This window comes from Beta vulgaris, chromosome 3 (genome assembly GCF_026745355.1).
Source record: "Beta vulgaris subsp. vulgaris cultivar EL10 chromosome 3, EL10.2, whole genome shotgun sequence".
Lineage (NCBI taxonomy): Eukaryota > Viridiplantae > Streptophyta > Magnoliopsida > Caryophyllales > Amaranthaceae > Beta > Beta vulgaris.
Genome location: NC_079204.1, coordinates 12061548 through 12084684, shown reverse-complemented (window position 1 = coordinate 12084684; position 23137 = coordinate 12061548). Strand labels below are relative to the sequence as shown.

General features: G+C 37.5%; 3 protein-coding genes across 5 annotated transcripts; 1 reads left to right on the top strand and 2 right to left on the bottom strand.

Annotated features, from left to right (window-relative positions):
- Positions 1–3902: 3902 nt before the first annotated feature.
- On the bottom strand, positions 3903–4901 carry LOC104906660 (uncharacterized). The gene has a single exon (XM_010695446.1). The coding sequence runs from the start codon at positions 4899–4901 to the stop codon at positions 3903–3905; it is 999 nt and encodes a 332-aa protein (XP_010693748.1).
- A 3587-nt stretch (positions 4902–8488) lies between these two features.
- LOC104906659 (receptor-like protein 6) lies at positions 8489–11442 on the top strand. Its single transcript, XM_010695445.2, has 3 exons — positions 8489–8828; positions 8948–10169; positions 10248–11442. Exons 1-3 carry the CDS (start codon positions 8489–8491, stop codon positions 11440–11442), a joined length of 2757 nt encoding a protein of 918 aa, XP_010693747.2.
- A 2820-nt stretch (positions 11443–14262) lies between these two features.
- On the bottom strand, positions 14263–23137 carry LOC104906623 (hypothetical protein). Of its 3 annotated transcripts, none has more exons than XR_007272474.2 (9): positions 22584–23132; positions 22421–22468; positions 20099–20275; positions 19853–20003; positions 19661–19747; positions 19225–19349; positions 15897–16053; positions 14980–15091; positions 14263–14635 (listed from the first exon to the last, which is right to left on the bottom strand). XR_007272474.2 is itself a non-coding variant. In XM_010695402.4 (9 exons), exons 1-9 carry the CDS (start codon positions 22899–22901, stop codon positions 14600–14602), a joined length of 1173 nt encoding a protein of 390 aa, XP_010693704.1. In that variant the 5' UTR covers positions 22902–23122; the 3' UTR covers positions 14263–14599. The 3 variants fall into 3 exon arrangements, 1 of the variants encoding a protein (XP_010693704.1); XM_010695402.4 differs by having other exon boundaries at positions 15935–16053; positions 22584–23122; XR_007272475.2 differs by lacking the exon at positions 15897–16053 and having other exon boundaries at positions 22584–23137.

The window sequence follows — 23137 nt, the reverse complement described above, 5'->3', positions numbered from 1 at the left end:
GAGTTTTGGTTAGCCACTTGTGATCCCAGAATAATGTTTTTGTCCCATTCCCTATTGCGCTTCGTATACCTTCACAAAGTATGTTAGAATTTTCCGCTATACCATTCCAAGTATTAGAAGCACCTTTCTTCGCTTCAAACATATCAGAATCACATCGCCCCTTACAATATTTGGTGCGCAAGACACGTGACCACAGCGCATTTGGTTCGGTTAAAAGTCGCCAACCTAACTTTGCCATGAAAGCCTTGTTCGCATGAGAAGCGGAATGAATCCCCAAGCCACCATGTTCTTTGGGCTTTTGAATGGAGTCCCACGCAAGAAGATGAATCTTCTTTGTATCTTCATCACCACCCCAAATAAACCTCCTTGTCCGCCTATCTATGTCATCACAAACAGACTTAGGAATTTTTGCGGTTTGCATCGAATAATATGCCAAGGATGACACAGTGGATTTAGCGAGTGTAATTCTCCCTGCTAGAGACAAGTACTTCGTTTTCCAACCCGCAAGTCTTCTATCAATTTTTTCACATAAGAAACTAAAAGTTTCTCTCGACACCCTATTAGTAAACATAGGCATACCCAGATATTGACCTAAGTCTTCGGTTCCCCCAATTCCCATGGCAGCACATATATCATGTTGCAGTTCAGATTGAACATTTTGCGAGAAGTAGATACGCGATTTAGGTAGGCTCAATTTCTGACCTGAGGCTTTGCAAAACCGCTGAAGTACGTCTTGTATTACCATGGCTTGGTCAACACTTGCTTCAGCAAAAAGAACAACATCATCCGCAAAGAATAAGTTAAACAATGCAGGACCATTTCTACTAGCATGAATGGGCTTCCATCTCTTAGCAATTATAGCTTCCTCAATGGTTTGATAAAGCTTCTCCATACACATAACAAATAAATAGGGTGAGAGTGGATCCCCTTGGCGAATCCCTCGAGATGGTTGAAAGCTAGCTGTGGGTTCTCCGTTCCATAACACACGCATGGATGCAGAACATACGCACTCCATAATTGTTTCCACTAACAGGATTGGTAAATTCATTTGTAGAAGAGTGTCTCGAATGAATCTCCACCTTAGCCGATCATATGCCTTTTCAAAATCTATTTTAATGGCCATAAAACCCTTAGCACCCTGCTTTCTTTTCATTGTATGAATGACTTCCTGCATTATGATGATATTATCCGTGATTTGCCTCCCCGGAACAAAGCTTCCCTGAGTATTAGAAATAAGTTTAGGAAGCACAGGTTTGATGCGATTCACTATAGTTTTCGTGACAACTTTGTAAAGGACATTACAAAGTCCAATTGGTCGGAACTGAGTTGCTGTTTCCGGATTATCCACTTTTGGTAAAAGGGTTATGAATGTTTCATTCATCTTGTCTGGTAATCCCTTGCCTTCGAGCACCTGCGTTACAGCTTTGACGACATCTTCTTTAACATATTCCCAGTATTTCTGAAAAAACAATGCCTGGAAACCGTCGGGGCCAGGAGCTTTGAGAGCCCCTAAAGAATGCATCGCCTCTTCAATTTCAAACCTATTATAAGGTTTGGAAAGCATGCACCAATCAGTATGTGGAAGTTCGGGAAAGATATCACAAGGTATGTCATAACACCCATCATCAGGTTCTTCCGCAAATAACTTGGAAAAGTAGGAGACAATTTGATTTTTCATGAGTTCTTGATCATAAATCCATTGTCCCTCATCATCTTTAAGAGCAGAAATTTTGTTACGCCAATTACGTATTATCGTGCTCAAGTGGAAAAATCGAGTATTACGGTCACCATCTTTTAACCATGAAATCCGTGATTTTTGAAACCAGTAGGTTTCCTCCTCTTGAAGAACATCTTCTAGTTCTCTTCTCAATTTAGATTCCAATTTAATGAGGCCTCGATGAGATGAAAAACCCATATTCCTCTGCACCCCTTCAATGCGCGCCAATAGTTGACGTTTTCTTCTGAAGATGTTACTGAAAACATTTTTGTTCCACTCTTGTAATTCCTCTGATAATGCATGAAGTGAGGTCATTACAGGTTGGTTACTTTTCCATTTACTTTGGACAAACTTTTGAAAATTCTCATGATGCATCCACATGGCCTGAAATCTAAATGGTTTATTAACCGCTTGAAGAGGAACAAAACCATTAGGAGAAATTAATAAGGGGCAATGGTCGGATGCAATGGCCGGAAGGTGTTTTACTTTCGCATGAGCAAATTGAATTCCCCAATCCGGATTGCAAAGAGCACGATCAAGGCGCGCGCATTGTCTGGTTTCAGGTGTTAGACCACGCGACCAAGTATGACTAGCGCCAACAAATTCGATTTCCAATAATTCCATATCATCTATCCAATCATTAAAGCGAGCGGAACGACGTGAAGACTCATAACAAGAAGAATTGCGCTCACTTGGGAATCGTGTCTCATTAAAATCGCCCGCAATCAACCACGGTTTATTATGTTGTGCAGCAAAAGTTTTTAATTCTTGCCATAGTTCTTGTCTGCGAGTTGGATCAGGACTCGCATAAACTGCAGTGAAGTACCAAGGTGTTTCATCTCGTTTTTTAATATCCATTGTGATGTATTGATCATGTAAAACAATAGGTTCCACTGTCACCTTCTCTTTGTGCCAGTAGATCCAAATTCCCCCACTAAAACCCCGAGCATCCACTCTTACATGACCTGAAAACTTGAGAAGCGACGCAATCTGTTGGGCTCTTTCTCCTCCCATATGTGTTTCAATTAAAGCCAGAACCTCTGGCTTATGAATCCGAACAAGTTCTTTTAAAGCAGCAGCAAAAGAATTACTGCCAGCCCCTTGGACATTCCAAATCATGATAGAGATTGGATTGGAAGAAACAGGAAAATTCGGTAGGCGGTCTTCCATTAACACTGGAATTGAAGGAAGGGTAGTCAAATAGGCTTGACTAACTAGTCTCAACAAACGTGAGATTTCATTGGGAATCATCAGGTTCATGACCAACTCCGGGGGCTCCGGACTCGGATCGAACCATGTTTCCATTCGGACTTCCAATACATGTGTCAGGGGGGTCGCCACAATGAGGTAAGGATTCTCCAATGGTTGTCCCACAAATAGTGTTTTCTCGGTTGGAACATGTAATTTTATCACATGGGGTGGCTGTAGGAGTATGGGAAAGGGCATCATGGTGGCTAGTAGCAATCGGAGATGCAGGAGTAAGGGTTGAGACTGATGGAATAAGAGGATTGATGTTTGTGTTTGCGTCTTGTGACTGAGAGAAGGCAGTTGAGGAGGGCACGTTATTTTCTTTTCCTTGAGTAGGGCTTCTTTTTTCTTCGATATTTTTCTTTATGCCCATATTGGAATTAATTTCCTGTAAAGCTTGATTTTTTTTTGCAACTTTTTTCTTTTTTTGGATTGTTTTGCTAGATAAAGAAATAACCTTGAGATTCTGCGATTGCTTACCTAAATTGAAATTATTCAATCGAGGAGTAGAATTAGCAATCAGTTGCGAATCTTCCCCAAGATTTACGGTGGTGATAGGGGAAGTTTCCCTTGAAGTGATATCTAGGTTGTTAATCTTAGGCGCGCAAACATTGTCAACATCCAGAAAAGTATCCTTATCTTGATTCAACAGTTCAAATCGTGAACCTCCTCCGATATTTACGCCCTGATTATGCGCAACAGTTGACGGCCCGACCTTTGGTTCCAGAATGACTTGGTTACCACCCATGGCCGGTGCTCCGTCACCGGACGGTACTGTCGGATTAATATTTTTCTCTATTCTTGGAGATCTTTTTCGGAGTGGTTTTTTAACCAACATCCATGAACCAAAATCTTCGTTCTCTTCAGGATTTAGTTGTTTGTTGGCTTTTAACGCGGCATGAGAAGACTGATGTGCTGAAAGAAGATTTTCCGCTTCCTAAACATGGTGGTGTTGTGGACAATCTGCCTCCTGATGTCCAATTTTTCCACACTGGTAACATACTAGTCGAATACCTTCATACTGAATTCGCCAAATTCGTCCTCGCAACCAGAATTTAGATAGCAACGGTTTCGCAAGATCAATTTCCACACTCAGTCGAGTGAACTGACCGCGTTCAGCCTGAGCAGTAGTCTTGTCAATACGCATAACTCGACCTATTTTGTTGCCTATTTTGGTCAGGAAATTCGTATCAAAATACTCAACCGCAAGATTCGGAATTCTCACCCAGGTAGTGAGAAATCGCATAGGGCTGTCATCAGGAATAAAGTTAGGCACCCATTTTCTTATAGTGAGATAATTGTCATCAATCATCCATGGCCCCTGAGTAAGAACGAAGTGATAATCAGCGGGATTTGTAAACCGCGCAATGAAATACTTGTGACCTATATCAGTTAGAGAGAGATCACCTTTCAAGCTCCATTTTCTTTTCAATTTGCGCATTAAACCCATGTATCCTACATTGCCACTGAACATCTTAATAATAAGTGCTTGCTTCCAAGGGTGACGCATACGCCTTTTTTCAGCCCTTGTAAGCAGGATACAAGGGCATCTTTCATCTTGTTCTAGTTCCTCTGGAACTTCATCATCATCAGAAATCTCATCATCTTCGTCCACTGGGACCTCCTCATTGAGAAGTCCCTGTTGATAGCTTGAATGATTTTTAACAAGATCACTGAATGATCGAATGCCCTGATTACCAGGATTATTGAGCAGTCCTGCAGTTGGTGAACCCTTGGATAGCAGCGGTTGGGGCACTTCTCCCATGGCAATATCATGAGAGTCATCTTGAGAAGAGTGATCGAAAATCCAATTCGTGATTTTACGTTTTGTTTTCTTGTTTGAACGAAGCAGTTGATCTTTTTCTTCTCGTGATTGCGAGTTCTCTTGCAGGTTAACAGTAGGGTAACCTTGGGAAGTTTCGAGCGTGGAGAGCATTTTTTTTTTCTCCTGACTGCGTCTAGTTGAAATTTTCTACTTGAGTCTATCAACGTTAGTTGATATTTACAAATTAGTAGTACACTAGTACATATTGAGATGTATTTAATCGTGACTTGTAGGAGATTATTAATTTTTTACTATATATTGCTGAAATGTTATGGTCAAAGTTTATAAAGTTTGACCTTGAAATTGAAAGTGGAAATTGAATGGTGCAATTCAAATTTTCTAATTGTTACAACTTAGAACCTACTAAAACACTCTATATTTCTTACCATCTTCACAAAGCCCTCTAGTTTCCCTAAGTTTCTTTTGGGAATCTTTTGTTATAAGTTGTAAAAGTTAGAAATAACTTAGTCCACAATTCCTCATATGGATGTTCTTATTAACACGTTTGATGAGTATAGGTTATGTGAAAAAAGTTCTTCTAATGTCTATAGTGTTGTTACCATCCCTAAATGATGGGACCCATCCAATGTAACTCATGAAAAACAACTATAACAGATTGATATTCGCATCATTGCTTTTCTTGATAGTTGTAACATATTCAAATTACAATAATTGAAACACAAAATAAGAATAAAATGATTTCTCTCATTTTTACTAACATGTTCTTACACTAAATTGATATCACACATAATTAGTCACAAAAATTTTCCATCACTCAACAATCGAGACATACACTACCTGAGTCATCCCACTATTTAAGACTTTGAACCTATTGCCATGAAATTCAAGTGACTTGCTAATAAGTCCAGGTCATTATGTCACGTCAATGACATATAAAATTATGAAATATTTTTGCTAATCAACTCCTTAAAAAGAAAACTTATCGATCCATTGGATAGATTATATTCTCATTAGATATGGACATAAATAAATAGTGATAAATCCAACTTAGATAAAATCATAATATTTTTTAAGTAGTCGTAATATTTTAAACTCTCTATCTCTAGTGAGTGTGTTACTACCGGATAAATGTAGTCTTCTCCCTCCGACAAAGGTACAACTAGGAATGGCAACGGGTTGGACTTGGACCGGATTATGCATAATCCGACTCCGACCCTACAGAAAATCGGATTTTAAATATGAGTCCGACTCCGACTTTGAAAATCCGAATCCGATCCGACTTAAAATCCGAACATCCGACTCTGAGATCCGACCCGACTTAAAATCCGGACACCCGATTCAAAATCCGAACATCCGACTCTGAACCTGATCCGACTTATTTTTCTTCCAATTTTTTTATAATAGAATAGTCTTCTATAATACAATTATTTAATCATTACAATTTATTCTAATCATCATATGGAAATCTTATATAGTACGAATAATCTAATTATTACTATTATTTTTACCAATCATTTTTTCTATGGGAAAATCCTATATAATACAATTGGCTGAAAGTCGAAGTCAGATTATACATAAATAATACATTACATAAATAAGAAAAAAGGATTGATTGACTTAAAGTCGGAGTCGGAGTATTTTATGAGATCCGACTTCGACCCTCCTCCGACTCGGAGTTGGATTTTTTAAACGGAATCGGAGTCGGATTACTTTTTTTTTGGAGTCAACTCGGATTTTTTCCTTCGGATCGAAGCGGATTAGGGACGGATTCGGACTGGATTGCCATCCCTAGCTACAACTTGATCACTCCATGTGGAGTTAGGCTGAACGCCAAAAACTGATCATATCTCAATAACTTGATCAACATAATTGATGTCATAAGTTTCATTCAACCATAAAACAAACTCTCTTATGAGTAAGATTGTTGGAGTAGAATAGGTCCGGAAATATTCATTTATTTCAACCAACTTTACAATAGTATAGATTGTACGTAAACTAAGTCGATCAATGATCAATAATGGTCTTCAATCATATCACCTTCCATTGTAATAATGTGAGCCTGAATCATTTATTAGGAAAATTAATTTCATAAACCTATATGCTTGATGGTGTATATACTAATCATGTAAGATTCAGGGCCGGCTTTTACCATGTTCAACATATTCCACGAAACAGGACATTTATGGTTGGTTATGGGCCTGATTCTCCTTTTCCTAATCAATGAAAATAAGCTGAACATTTATTGCTAACAACAACTCCTTCATTCATTTCTTCAGCTTTCTTCACCTTTCATTTATTTGAATGTTACTAGAAGAAAGAGAAAAAAATGTTCAAAGTCACAGTAGCTTCAACTCGGGCGAAAATTGCAGATGAAATATGGTTGGTTGTTGATGAAGAAAACGTATTGATTGAAGAGGATGATGTAGAAGATGAAGAAATATACTCCGATAAAGAAAGATACTCCAGTGATGATAATGAAGCAATCAATTGATAACATTTATATCTTTCATAGTTATTAGTAACGAAAACATGTTATCTCTAGTTATTTAAAGATGAATTGCAAAATATTGTAATTATTATTATTATTATTATTGTTAACCTTAATTATTTGACCATGATTATAATATTATTCAATAGCAATATGAATAATCAAATAATAAACAATAATACAAGTATAATACTATACATTGTGGTACTTTAATAAAAAATTCTAATAATAATAACATAATCAGCTAATAGTAATATGAATAATAAAATAATAGACATAATACAAATAAATAATAAAATAATAGACATAATACAAAAAAATAATAAGATAATAGACACTAATACAAGTATAATACTATATAATCATTGTGGTACTTTAATTAAAATTCTAATAATAACATAATCCGCTAATAGTGATATGAAATTATGAATAACAAAATAGTGGACAATAATACAAATGTTTATTAAACATTGACTATTTGGACCTTATTGGACCTTATTAGACCTGATTGGAACTTATTGGACCTTATTAGACCTGATTGGAACTTATTGCACCTGATTGGAACTTATTGCACCTGATTGGAACTTATTGGACCTTATTAGACCTTATTGGAACTTATTGCACTTATTAGACCTTATTGATACTTATCTGAACTTATTGGACCTGAAACTTAATTTTTTAAGTTGAACAGAACGCACCCTAATTGTGAGGGCCCAAAAAAAAGAAAGTCCAAGTAGTAAAAAGAAAAGGTTTACCTAATTATTTGGACTCACTACTCTTTTTTTCATAATATGATTATACGAAGTGAAAAATCATGAATGGATGAGCTATTACATCATTGAATTCTTCAAATATGAATTCGCACAAGCCTCTACATTGTTCGAGACGGGCCTGGTAAGATCATATATCGTCTACGCAACTCCGATCCAAAAGAATAGTATTTGTTAGCTAGCTACTAGTTTCATTTTTCAGCAACATGAAAAACATTCCACTCAGTTACATACCATGGACTATTATTATCTTCATCTTTGCATGTCTATACAGCTGCTTCTATACTAATTTTGTTTCAAGCCAATGTCTCAACGATCAAAAATCATTGCTCCTTGAAGTAGAAACCGAGTTCCGAATCCCCGGGGCCTTTGAGCTTTTGCGGTGGAATGAAAGCACAAACTGTTGCCAATGGAGTGGTGTCGAATGTGATAACTCAACTGGTCGAGTCATTGGCCTAGACTTGAGAGGAAAATTAATCATGCGTGGCATCAACAACTCCAAAAGCTTGTTCCATCTAAAGTTCCTCCAAAGCTTGAATTTGGGGTTAAATCCTATACAGGGTGATATACCATCTGCTTTTGGCAGATTGTCTAACCTGATTTACCTTAACTTGTCCTACACAAGCTTCAAAGGACAGGTAGCCATTGAAATATCACAACTTGTCAAATTAGTTGTTCTTGATATTTCAAATTCATTGCTATTAGGTGATGCATTGTACATGAAAAAGCCAAACTTGGCAACCATCATTCAGAACCTAACAAATATCAAAGAACTCTATCTTGATCATGTCAATATTTCAGCTGTAGGGAACAAATGGGGTAAGGCGATATCATCATCGCTCCCTCACCTGCAAGTCCTGAGCATGTCAAACTTGTGACCTTAGGGGTGAAATTCACCCCTCTTTCAAAGTTGCAGCATCTTTCGATGATCCGTGTAGATTATAACTCTTTGAGTGGCTCAATATCAGAATCTTTTACTGGGGTCACAAACCTGACAACGCTATCAGTGGCAGTTTCTAATCTAACAAGAATGGTGCCTGGGAAACTTTTCCAGCTACCCACACTAAGAGCCATTGACTTGTCGACAAATAACCACTTATACGGCACTGTGCCACCTTTTTACAAGAATTTGTCTCTGTCTCTTGAGGAATTGATCCTTGATAATACAAAGCTTTCTAGACTCCTGCCAAGTACCACCATGAACCTGAAAAGGCTTCGTAAAATTGATCTTTCTGGTTGTAAGTTCCAGGGAAGCATCCCATCATCAATGGGAAGTCTAAGCTTACTTGAAGAAATGGATCTCTCCGCGAACCAATTTTCTGGTCCCACTCCATCATTTTCATCCATGAAGAATATAAAATCCTTAAAGTTCGAACAAAACAATCTGAACGGTTCCATCACTGCTACAGATTGGGGGGAACTACTTAAGTTAGAGGTGCTTGACATGTCAAATAATACACTAGATGGAAGTATTCTTACGTCATTGTTTTCATTGACATCACTGCATACCATAGATTTGGGACAAAACAAATTCAGTGGGAAAATTCAATTGAATGAGTTAGCAAGAATAACATCTTCCAAGTTGGAAACACTTGACTTGAGTAGCAATGACTTAGAAGGGACAGTCCCAAATTCGATTTTCCAATTAAGAGAGCTTACCACTCTAGATTTGTCTTCAAATAGATTCTATGGAAAACTAAAGCTGTCTGAGCTTCTTCAAGGCCTCAACAACCTCAAGACTCTTGGTCTTTCACACAACAACTTGTCAATCAATACAGATAGCTATGGAGTGAACTCCTCCTTTCCCCAGTTACAGATCCTGTATCTGGCTTCTTCCAACTTGCATACTGTGCCTGGATTTCTAAAGAATCAAACAGCTTTGACAAATCTTGACCTTTCCAAGAATCAAATTTCTGGTGGTGTGCCTCATTGGATGTGGCGAATCGATAGCCTTCTTATATTGAACCTTTCTTACAACCACTTTCAAAATCTAGAACCACCTCACACGAACAAGTCAAAATTATTCTTCCTAGACCTCCAATCCAACAATCTTCAAGGGCAAGTTCCAGTGATCTCATCCAACATAGTACTCTTGGATTGTTCCAGCAATAATTTCATTTCAATCCACCCTGATTTTGGCAATCATCTATCTGAAGCTATGTTTTTGTCTTTTTCAAGAAACTGGCAGCATCCCTGCAACATTGTGCAATGCCACAAAGCTTCTGCTTCTTAAAATAGAATACAACATTTCAAAGGGACAATTCTCGATTGTCTCATTGCCAAGAGTGATACACTTACCGTATCAAATCTGAGAGGAAACAATGCCATAGGTCTCATCCCTGCTAAATTCGGGAGAGGTTGCGGCTTACAAACTCTTAACTTGAATGGGAATCTTCTGCAAGGACAAATTCCACGATCACTTGCCAATTGTAGAGCATTAAAGGTATTAGATCTTGGGAATAACCAATTGAATACCTTTCCTTGCCATTTGCAAAACTTGTCCAACTTGCAAGTTCTTGTTCTAAGGTCCAATAAGTTCCACGAAACCATTGTCTGCACAGACAGCCATCTCGTGTGGCCTTTGCTTCAGATTGTGGACCTAGCTTCTAATCACTTTAGTGGTGAGCTCACAAGCCAATTTTTTCTCAAGTTGACATCAATGATGGACGGAACAACTGCATCAGAACCCGCGCATGTGCAAAGTGAAGTTGGAGGTGTGTACTATCAAAATTCAGTGGTGCTCACCTTCAAAGGCTATACCTATGAGCTGAAATACATCCTGACAATCCTGAATAGCCTCGACTTCTCCAGCAATGCTTTCCTTGGAGAGCTGCCAAGAGAGTTAGGAATTCTAAATGCTCTGAAAGTACTCAATCTTTCTCACAACTCTTTCTCAGGCAATATTTCATCATCATTTTGGAAGCTAATCCAAATTGAATTGGTGGATCTCTCTTACAATGCCTTAAGTGGGAATATACCTACACAACTTGCAAACTTAGATTTTCTCAGCTACTTGAACTTATCCTTCAGTAAGATATCAAAAAAGATCCCATCAAGCACTCAGTCATTCGACGCATCTTCATATGAAGGTAACCAAGGACTCTACGGCCCACTGTTAACACCGATTAGTAGAAATAAACCTGCACAAGAACCACTCTTATCAACCTCCTCACATGGACCGAGTTGGAGCTCAACGAGCGAGATAGAGTGGATGCTCAAAGGTGCTGAAGTCGGGTTTCCTGTTGGGATCATCATTTTTATTGGACCTATTCTCTATATCAAAAGATGGAGGGAATGGTACTGTAAGCATCTTCATAGACTGGTCGTGAAAATCCTAAGTAAGGAAGATGGTGCAACGCAAAGAAGGAAGAGAACGAGCAGACAACAAAGGCAGAGACGTTATGCTCCATTGTACAAGGTTTTACACCATTGACATAGACTCTATCACTATGTGCTACTATCCTTTCTAATTTGAAAGGCAGCTATGTGCTACTTTAATAAATCGTGTGAAGAAAGGTTTTTCATTTCTGTCATGAAATTGATTGTTGGACATTACCTGAAACAATCAAGTATTGTTGATTTGTGTGTTATTTTGTTTTAAACTTGGCAAGAATTCAGATTTGCTCTCCATAGTTTGTTAGTATTGCAGGACTGTTTGACTACAGTAGAATATATATAGAGGTCAGAGGGAAGGGGGGAGAGAGAGAGTTCTCAATTATGCAAAATTATAGATAATTCACAAAAAGTTTCATATACAAATATTTATAGCAATGCTTATCTATCCCAAAATACATCTTTTTCTTCTCATAATTTTAGTACCTTCTTTTAGCACTTCATATTTTATGTTAATGTAACTGTATGAAAAAAATTACATATTTAAAGATGAAACATCATTTTCATTATTATCAAAAATCAAAATGGTCTTTATTTTTACACAATGATACTCCCTCTTACCCTTTTCTATTTGCTATTTTTGTCTTTCCGCTACTTTTAAGACCAACCTTTGACCATTGATATGCATCATTTAAAAAAATACAAAAAATTGATACTTTGAGAATGAAACCTTATTCAAAATTAACTACATATTAAAGTACTCAATCTCTCTTATTTCAATATTACGTTTAGCAAGGATCCGAGATAGCCATATACCGATATATACATCCACAAGTTGCAATCAAATGTCCTCCATTGTTGGAGCTTATCCCTAACAGGCACTCAGCTTCAGTCACTTAATACATCATAGGACAACCATGGATTGCCAGAAACAAGTGTGCTCACATTTGCTTTGATTCATGTTGTTTTTTGTTCTGAACTTTGATCCGACTCCATTTCAACACTTCTATGCGTGCTATTATTGCAGAAATGTTATAGTATTATGAATTATGATCGTAGAATAAACTCGAACACGAAGAATCAAATATAATGAAATTTTGAAGAAAACTTGAACCAATCTTGGTAAAACTGCCCATCACCATTGAGCTTACTAGTGCCATGTCTTGTGAGTTATGACCTTGTCCCTCCGCCCCTAAATAAACTTCACATCTTCTTTTTCGAGACGTCTTAAGAACAAATTTCACATTTCTCTGTTGAATCAGCTCTATAATTTAAACACTATTTTCTTTTTCCTCTCTCCATCCCATCATTGTTTTTCCCTCTCCATCACCGCCCTTTCTTTTCTCTCCATCCACTGTTACAAGCAAAACCAAGATATGAACTTTATCTCTAAGCACAGGAAATGATTTTTAAACTCCCACCAACACAACAACTGGATGTCTGATGGAATAAAAAAAAAAAAGGAAAAATTGATAAGAACAGTCTTAACTATGGACGTTCCGTCATTTTCAGTCCCAACTTTTGATTATTATTCAGCGGTCCCAACTATTATTCATTTTTTACAAAAATGGTCCCATCAGGTTAATGACCTACTATAATAGGTAAACTACCCCAAGCACGACCCCCACCATTCCAGCCACCCCAAAACCACCACAAAGCACTACCCCCCCCCCCCCCCAACCAAACATCCCCTCAAACACTCAAAAACCCATCCAAACCACCACCCATTGCCGAAATCCACCGAATCCCCCCCATTAAAACCCACACCTCCCGCCCCCCTCACAGCGCAACTCCTCTATTGTTCCTTGCGTCTTCTTTCTTGCCTCACAATCGAGCCACATTGCGCACCAAACCGACCATTATTTCTCCATGGTGCACCACCATGAGTCCATGATTTCTTCAACTTCATTGAGTTGAATTCGTAAATTTAGTTGATCGAAAATCAATGTCGAATTATCTCTAACCATTTAATAAGGTAAAATCATCATCACTACTTCCCTAGCCTCATAAGTTGCACAAAAAGCTGCAGTAAAGCTTCACTTTAATACATAGCTTCACTTTAATACATGCCCCCAAATACTCAATTAATGAGCAATGTAGCAATCCACCTATGTTCCTCACTCGGTCGTTGAAGCCTCCTTCAATTATATGCTAATTTCCTCAATTTTCAAAATATCTTATACTATTTGTTCACACAACTGAACTCAAAGAATTCCTAATAAAAGCACACAATATCATTCGTAATCACAAAAGTGAATTCAAAGAAACTTTAATCCATTGCCTCCAAAGTTAAGACAATCAAATGCAACTGAAAATCAACAATAGAAGTAAATATAAACATATTAGCAACGAAAACATGTAGAAACAGAAAAAAAAAAAAAAAATAGAAATCGTCCAGATGGTAGTGAGCAGCAGTACGATTCTTTGAGAGGGGCTCACTGTATGACGAAGTAACCAAGAGTATCAGATTCAGAAATTGAACAATTTTCTCTCTCCACTAATTTTTGAAGTTTCTTCATAGCAGCATATATCGTAGATGTGCAAACATCGTCTTCAAACCCTCAATATCTTTTCTCTCTGCCATTGAAGTTGACGATGAAGCTGCACCAGTCACGATCGATGGCGTTGATCGATCTTCTCTATAGCAACTTCGCAAGGGGTTAAGAGGTAGCAGCGGGAAGAGGAGGGCTAGCAGGGGAGGAAGAAGGTAGGAGAGAGAAAGAGGAAGGATGGTAAAACCGATAAAATAAAATAATAAAAAGAAAATTTAACCGGTAAAACAGGTCACCAATCTACTGGGACCATTTTTGTAAATAATGAGCAATAGTTGGGACCATTGAGTAATAATCAGAAGTTAGGCCTGAAAATGGTAGAACGCCCATATTTTGGACTGTTCTTGTCAATTTTCAAAAAAAACAAAAAAAAAAAAAAAGATTCTCATAAACTCTGACCAATTTTGGAAGCACTTGATGCGAAAAAGGTCGCAATGCTCCACTCATACAATGAAAAGCACATATGCAAATACACATTGGGAGGATGAGTGTTGTCAGAATTCAGCCTATCTGAAGAGTATGGCTACTACATACTAGAAAAACTAAGAATAAGGAAGACCTGAATTTACAAGTATTCTGCAAAAGAGCTACCTTAAATTATATAGCAAGACCACTCCTCCAGTCCTCCTTACTGCTATATATAGACAAAAAATTGTTCCCGACCAAGACGACCTCCACTTTTTTACAAGATGGCCAGAGCATTGCTTAGGATGCCGATTCCCCGTCCTTCTTCAATAATTCCTGCCAGAATATGGAGTAATATGTAACAACACTACATTTAACTCTATATACTTGCTTTGTTTCAGGATATAACCATGTTTTTCAATGTAAAACTTTGACCTTTAATTAGTCTATACAAAAATTACAAGAAAATAACTCTAGAGAAATCCAATGGTATAATATCAATCGATAGACGTATACTCCAACATAGATTAGCGGTCAAAAGTAAAATCGCAAGAAATATGCATGCCTTATACAGCTATACTTTCTATTATGAAACAGAGGAAGTGCTGCACTGCAACAAAATATCAACAACTTTCAAGAAGGCAAAAAGCGCTTTAGAAAGATGTGTATAGTTATTTTACCTCTTTGGTTGCAGAAATTGACAACTGCTGCCTTTCTTTCTTCTCTCGTTGACACTCCCCACACCAGCTAGAGAAATCCTTCTGGTATTTCTTCAGCTCTCGGAAGACGGAACTGCATAAGCATATCAAAAGTAAAAGGTGATCAATAATGCGCACATCATGCATTTTTAATCCTTACCACGCTCCACGTCGTGGCCGAATTTGAAAGGAAAAGGAAGGGGCGGGTTGGTCCACCTTGGTCAAAATGGATACTACACAACTGGTAAACTTAAGTTCCAAGTAAATCCAACTGTGTTGTATATTGCAATTTATAATTACTTCAATAATATGGTAATCCAAAAATTACCGCAGTCATCTACAAGGAATTAGGAACCGCAGAATTTGGAGGTATTTATCCATGTGATCACAAATAACATATAAACACACAAGTGATCACAAATAACCTATAAATAGCCAATTGTTGGCTAGGGCCAACAAAAAGCATCATTAAGCAAAGGCAAATGTGGCCAATGAGTCGTCAACTCGTCAGGACTCAGGAGCATTATTCGCAGTCCAGCCCTGGGGATTCGACGTGCATATTACTTCAATCACTACATACTACAATGGTAAGTTTCGTCAAACACCCATATTGACAGGAGTCTTCTTAATAAACCAATAGGATAGAGCAAAGAACTCTATTTATTATGATAAGCAATGACAAAAGAAAATTACTATCTACTAAAAGACAACAAAGGGGCTTTGAACTCAAATTTCAGTATATCCACAATGGGGTTCAGCAGACTCATACCTCATATATAAACCTGGGTGACTATTTTTGAAGACATGAAATAGATTTAACACAAGATTGCTGCAGGTATGCTCTTTTTAAAAGACTGAAATAATTTGTTATTGAAAATGTAAAAACTACTTCTCATTACCAAGGTATATATACAAAATGTCGAAGCATTGGAGATACCTTCTGCACCATAAGATCAAGTTTATTCTCTTCCCATTAGTAGTGGCTCTAGCGCCATGGCGATGGCGACCACGATGAAGAACAGCACGTCCAGGAACATGGGAGTAATCTAAAATTTCCTGAACCAGACAAACAAAGGATCTAGGTAAGATAGTGTCATCTATTACTATGGGATGGGACGAACCATGGAAGAAATAAAGGAAAAGATAGAAGCCTAGAGCACAATTCAATGACCTAAGGCAACAGAGCAACAATATCTGAAAGGCAAAAGAAATGCCAAATATATTTTGGTCGCAAACATGCACTCATAAAATTGCATGGATATCGTAAATGCAAGACCTGAAATAATAAATTTGTCATTATCTCGCACAAAAGCATTATTCGATTAAATATTTACATTACTTCAACATAAACCTTTTTTGGTAAATAAATTAGCGAAAACTATGGAATATTTGTAATGGTAAACCGTTTTTTTCATTTTCAAAAATAAACCTATATTTGTAATGGAATATTATACAACCGTGACACAAATGATGGTTAAGTGTTATCGGTTTACCTAATCCAGGTTAACCCCAACCACCACCCAGCCCAGTGACATCCAACCCAACCACCATTGTCCCACCCCTCCACATGAACCCCACTCCAACACCACTGTCCTACCCCTCCTCCTGAATCCCACCCCACCACTAATGTCCCACCCCCTCAAACCAAAGACTCATCGCAATTTCAACCTAGATAGCCTTGAAACCACCACCCATCAATCCTCAGCCCACTCCAGCCACCAAAAACACCATTTAACTACTCAAAACCACCAAATGAACAAGATAAAGGATGAGATAATCATGGGCGGGCGAGCGAGCGAAGCAGTCAGAAGAGGAAGCAAGATTCGACCAAGAGACAAAGGGGAATAGCACCAACACCGACGAACCAGTCACAACAAGAGCAGCAGCAGCAGCACCCACCATTGAATTAAAGAGAAGAAAATATGTAACAACACATCTGACCCCACGAACATCACCAATGAGGCAGTAACATCAACGTGAAGGGGGAGAGAACACACTGACGGTGAAGATCTGGGGAGGAGGCAACAAAATAGAAAGAGAGATGAGAAGAGAAGTCACCGGCAAGGAGAGAGTAACGAAGAGAAAGAGAAAGTCATCGGAAGGGAGAGAGTGACGGGAGTATAGTGTTTTCGGTGGAAGAGTGGTAGTGTGTGGGGATTCAGTGGGTTAGGCAGTGGTTTGGGGTTAACTTAGGTTAGGATAGTAAATAGGTTTAACAGTCGAAGTAATGGTTTAACCATCATTAATGTCACGATTGTATAATATTACTAAATATAGGGTTATTTTTGAAACTCAAACGAAAAACGGTTCACCATTGCATACGTTCCATCGTACAAGCTTGGAAATTTCTCAAAAAATTAAGAGCTCTTGCTTCCTCGCTCCCTCAATTTCATCTATCTGCTCCTCTATTCGTCTAATTGATACGAAGTACGAACATCCTTATCTGGCCTCCGTGTAGCTTTACGAGCTAAAGCAGTCAAAAATCATCATGCAAGGTTTACAGCTCTATATTATGTATCGAGATTCTAGGAACACATAAACAGATCCAGAAAACGAGAAAGGATCTATAACGTATAATAAACCAGTAACAAGTCGAAATTTTAAAAAAAAATCCTCTGAACAACATGTTGAAAGTCAGTGTTCACTCATGCTTAAAATTCAAGCTTTCTTGGTGAAGAGATGAAGCACGAACAGTATAACTGCAGTTAAAAATGCAGGTGAAATTGGTGAAGTGCAGCAGCTATATGAGGACACCGATGTGATAGAATTAAAGTGTATTTGTCAAGTGGGTATAACATGTGATATAGATTAGCCACCTGAGAACTAGCTAATAAAGGAAACAGGAAACTGAAAACTTCGATGCCAAATATGAAAATTGGTATGAGAGCATAGCCATAAGCCTGTAGCTCGTATTTAATTTCTTTCCAAATAGTTTACAAATGACTCAAGAGAAGGAAAATGGAAAAACAAAACATTCGTTATTTTCAGAGCAAATCCGCAGCTACAGCAGCTCAGCTGGTGCAGATGATGAGATGATGACTGGAATACCTGACTGAAGGGGGGTTATACAAATCCAAGAAGTAGAAGGTTCAATCGGCCTATCACTCACTTCCCTTAAGGTCTCAAGTTTGACTTCTCATTTTCATACTGCTTTCCAGAATATAGGTCCCAAGTTAAGCTTTTGATTTTCACGCTGCTTTTCAGCACATAATGCTATTGCCTGTTGCTCATGAAACTATCACTTTGTAACTCAGTTTGGTCTCCAATTAAATTTGACATTGAGACGTTTTTTGGAAAGAAACGTATAAGTATAATACTTCCTGTGTTCTTTTTCTATTGTTACATATGAAATGTCACGCTTACAGCAGAACTTAACCATTAATAGCTTTAATTAAATTTTGGTAACATTAAATGTGTTGATATTTTGAATGTATATATCGAGACAAATCTAACAAGACCCCACATGATGACATGATTATATTATTCCTTCAGTAAAAATCACAAGAGATGGTGAAAGCCCAAAAGGATAGTGTGTGAATTGTGTAAAAACTCATATGTTGCAAATGAAAAAAAAAATGGAGGAAGTAATAGAATAGTTTATAATAAGAAACACTACCTCCGTTCCATAATAAGTGAAACACTTATCTAAAAAAGCTCTCACATAAAATAGAGAAGTGTTTCACTTATTATGGAACAGAGGAAGTATAAAATAATTCTATAGTCCAGGGACTGCCGTACCAAAACGTGTAAGTGTAAAACCTCATATTGCAATAGAAAAAAGGGGGGGACGTAATAAAATACTTTACAGTAGGAAATGAGAAAAATTAAAATTCTGCAGTCCAGGGAATGCCATACTAAAAGTTAAAAGTCCACATGGAACATGTTTATGCCAATAAATAATATCATCATCCAAAGTCTCTACTAACATTCAGTCAGCACCACTTATTTGCCACTACTCATTTTAAAATAAAAATACACAAGAAGGTAATTCCTACAACTCACGCTATGCCCCTATAGAACCTCAGGAAACATAGAAAAATGTCATGTTAGCCTCTTAAATGGATGAAAGCAACGATGTGCTGTATCTATGCTGGTGCTGCAGCCAATAAAGTGCATTGGTCACTGCAGCTTAAATATGATATAAGCTTCAAAGAGAAAAGCTTCTACTAGACATAGAAAAAGGAATGAAATGAAATGAAAAGGACAACAAGCTAGAATGGTAGGTACCTCGGCCTGAGTTTCTGTATTAACATGTTTCTCACATCTAACACCTCGAAAAAATAATTCTCCACCAGAAAATTCCGTGCCCAAGCATACATTCAAAGTAACTTCAGCATCATCCACATGAAAACCTATAAAGCAGACAAAAATGGTAAAACACGATAGATTGGCTCAACAGATAACTCACTAGTATTTATCAAGAAGGGGGGCGAAAAAAAAAGACACAAGAACCTTGACAACCTTCTTGGTAGATAAGAGCCCCTTCCCACCCCGCCAACCCCCAGAAAGATTTTAGAAATTCTATTAATTGGACATGCAGGGATTGTCACTTCAATACAATGGGAAAATAGAAAATATCAAGTACTTAAACAAAAGATAATTAGAAAAAGAGATTATCATGTGCCAGAAGCAAGCTGGACACATATTTCAAGTGACACCTTACCTAAATCGACATCCTTATCCAGTCCATATTGGACAACAAAACCATGATGGGAATCTAGAGTTGTTCCACCAACTTCAGGGAAGAAAACTGCAGGCAGATCAAATTACATATTAGTATCCTTTTAAATACATATTTCAATACCTATGCATCTGAATATTACTGAAACACTTAGCGGAGAAGAAAACACATTACTTTTCGAGATGGGACGTATAAAGTCCTCCATTAGTTTATCAAGCATATTATCCAAGCCAAAGTCATCAAGCACGGCACCAAATTTGTTCATTGTATTCGGTCGCATGATTTTGCAATTTGTATCACAAACCCACTTATAAATATGTTCTACCTAGGCAAGAGATACATATAAATAAGACGGGAACAACCAAATGTAATAGAAAGTAACATGAAGAACAAATAAAACGACAAGACCTGCAGATATACCTCCTCCAGTAACATATCACAGAACTGAGGCTGTAGCATGTCAAAGGTGAAAATCCCAGGTGCAGGCTCAGCCATAATGCTTCTAAGACTTTCCTCTGTATTCTCATGAATTGCTTTAAGAAATGAAGGGACAAAAAAGTTTGTAGCATGCATGCTATACAGCTCTTTGTGACGTTGCTGCAGAAAGAAACCAAGACTAGGTTAGAAAACTTCGGAGTAAGAGCAGAAGGGCCATTCCAAAGAGGTATGGCCTCCATAGCAGTACGAGAGGTGTACAATGCTATACAACCAGCGCAACACAAACAAAAAAGTAGCAAATAAAGTGCATATACAAAGAGTAAAAGGGACAGGAGCATAGCTGAAAAGAAAGGTAGAAATCAATATGGATACACCGCAACTTCTGAGTAAAAGCACCAGCATAAAAAATAACTGCACAAATCACTTCTTCACACTTAGTATCATAGCCATGGCCCATGGTGATCAGTATGAATATGCTTCAATCTGCCTCTTTCATATCTGGCACAACAGAGGACAGAGTACAGACAGCCACATGATTTGATGAGTTGGTTTAGCATATACTATGTTGTGGACTATAAGTACGTTTTCTAGAGTACCTTCTCATGCACATTTGCTCAAAAGTCAAGGAACCCATCCTCACCAAAGAAATGTTATCATTCTCTAGAGAAGGGGAACAATATTAAACGAGAGACAGCACATAGCTGCCTTTCCGACCCCTTTGAGTACTATAAGTAAACAGCATCAGCACCAAAAAGTAAAGACCAAAGGCAGAATATCACATGAGGCAGAGAGAGTAAAATAAGAAAGAGGGATCGCTAGCATAATTTACCTCTCCCATGCATGTCAAAAAATGAGGGAATAACATATCTAGACATCTGTCATGGCTGCCAATGGCATGATTATTCATCATAAGTCAATTATTTTTAGGTTTTGACATATTAAGAAACCCTTATGAGTAAAAAAAAAACCAAGGGTTCGTTTGGTTTGATGGAAAACATTTTGTTGGAATCCGCAAATGAATATTAGTTTTCTTTTGTTTCATTTGATGGAAAACTATAAAGTTAAGAAGGGAAAAATGGAAATGTTGGGACTGAGAGATTGGAGGCAAATGGTTTTCCTTCAAATTTTGAGGAAAATTGTTTACAAAGAGATGGAAAACTCTTTTGTTTCCATTCCTTTTTAAATCCCTTGTCCAACCAAACAACGAAAAATGAGGAAAATCGTTTTCCTCAAAAAGTTTAAACCCTCCCTTCAAAAGAGAAAAGTAAGGGTCCGTTTGGTTTGATAGAGAACATTTTTCATGGAAAATGGTTTTCCATGAAAAATACTTTCCATTGGAAAACGCAATAAATATTTGTTTTCCTTTGTTTGGTTTGATGGAAAACTATAAAGATAAGAAAGGAAAAATGGAGATTTTGGGAATGAGAGAGAAAAGGAATATTTACAAAGGGATGAAAAACTCTTTTGCACCTTAGTTTTCCTTTTTAAATCCCTTGTCCATCTAAAAGATGGAAAATAGGGAAAATGTTTTCCTCCAAAACAAATGGAGCCTTAAGTGCACCTTCCCCCCTCCCCAACCCTAACCCCAACATAAAGAGGAAAAGAAATAACTCTCACCACAGTTTAGGAAGCTATTGTACTTCATAATCCCTCTATCCAGAATAGTTATCAATTTGCCACATTGTCGAAACCCTTAATAATAGAGTTATGTCAATCTCAGCAAAGAGCCCTAATAGTTGTATTGTCTGCATAAAATCACCAACAATCATTCGACGTAGGGACGTCTAGAATAACCAAATTACAGAACATGACAGGTTAATACTATAGAGAAAAGAACATCTATTGACATCCTAACATGGTATGCTTAATTCAATTTGGACCAACTATCCCTAGATAATTTCATTTTATTTCATAATTGAATCAGATTTGAAAAAAGACCTATAGTTAGGGACTTATCAATGGGTAATGCTGCCCAAACATAAGGACTACTACAGCACCAACCAAAATGAGAATTGTAGCAACTATACAACAAAATGGATTTTGAATTAATACGACTATATTTTTTAGACAACAGGAGTCTAATTGTCCCTTGCTCACATCACAATTCACATAAGAACAACAAATGCCTATTTAACATTACAATTCACTTGTCTTCCCATCTCTTGATCCCCGAGCTTCTTTAATCAACCAAACCCTAGATGCTTCAACATCCAAATTGAAGCCATATACTTCCCACATTTCACAGCATCAAAACCAATCAATAACTTGATAAGCATCAAAGAATTTATCAAATGATAATTTTACCTGATAGTTCGTAATAATCTTCTGCTTGTAGTCCTTATGTCTCTGAGCCTATTTGTGAAGAAGATACAAAATCAAAATCAAGATTAGACACCAATTTTATAACAAAATTCACAATCAAATAAGACAAAACATGATAAATTCATCAATTGTAAACTAATCTGACCCTAATTCTCTCTCCTTCAGGGGAATACTTGAGCAAAATGTCGCTCATAAACTGAGCCTTGGAATCACGCGAAGCACTAATAATGGAAGGAGGCAAGTAACGCTCAAGGCAACTAAAAAGCAGAGGATTGAACTTCAATGTTAGGGATAAGTCTTCATAGCTGTCAGGTTTGTGCTCTGTGTTAGGGTTTAACTTCAGCCGATGAGTTGACACCATTGCCGTAGCTGTCGACGTAGAAACTAATACGCCATTTCCATTTGCGGCGGTAATCGCCTGAGTTTGCTCTCTTCTCCGATCAAATGAGCCGTCGACAGACATGGTGGAGGAGAATTTTTTTAAAAAATTTGGTTTTCGTAATTTTCCCCTTAGTGCAAGTTAGGGTTTGTGTTTTTTTTTTTTGCCCTAGAGGGAGGGGGTGGTTTTGACAATTTGGAAGTGAAACACTCTTGATAGATTTTTGTTGAGGTTTTTGACTTCTTACCTCAATTTTATAATGATGTGAATTAATATAAATTTAGTTTAATTTAGACAAATTCGATTCAGTTTAATTTTGT

Coding starts and splice junctions, on each gene's coding strand:
- LOC104906660 (XM_010695446.1), bottom strand. CDS start 4,901: ATGCTCTCCACGCTCGAAACTTCCCAAGGTTACCCTACTGTTAACCTG.
- LOC104906659 (XM_010695445.2), top strand. CDS start 8,489: ATGCGTGGCATCAACAACTCCAAAAGCTTGTTCCATCTAAAGTTCCTC. Junction 8,829..8,947: donor AGCTGTAGGGAACAAATGGG/GTAAGGCGATAT, acceptor TGATCCGTGTAG/ATTATAACTCTTTGAGTGGC. Junction 10,170..10,247: donor AATCATCTATCTGAAGCTAT/GTTTTTGTCTTT, acceptor TTCTTAAAATAG/AATACAACATTTCAAAGGGA.
- LOC104906623 (XM_010695402.4), bottom strand. CDS start 22,901: ATGTCTGTCGACGGCTCATTTGATCGGAGAAGAGAGCAAACTCAGGCG. Junction 20,276..22,420: donor AGATTATTACGAACTATCAG/GTAAAATTATCA, acceptor TTCTTTCTGCAG/CAACGTCACAAAGAGCTGTA. Junction 16,054..19,224: donor ATACAGAAACTCAGGCCGAG/GTACCTACCATT, acceptor TGTCTGGTTCAG/GAAATTTTAGATTACTCCCA.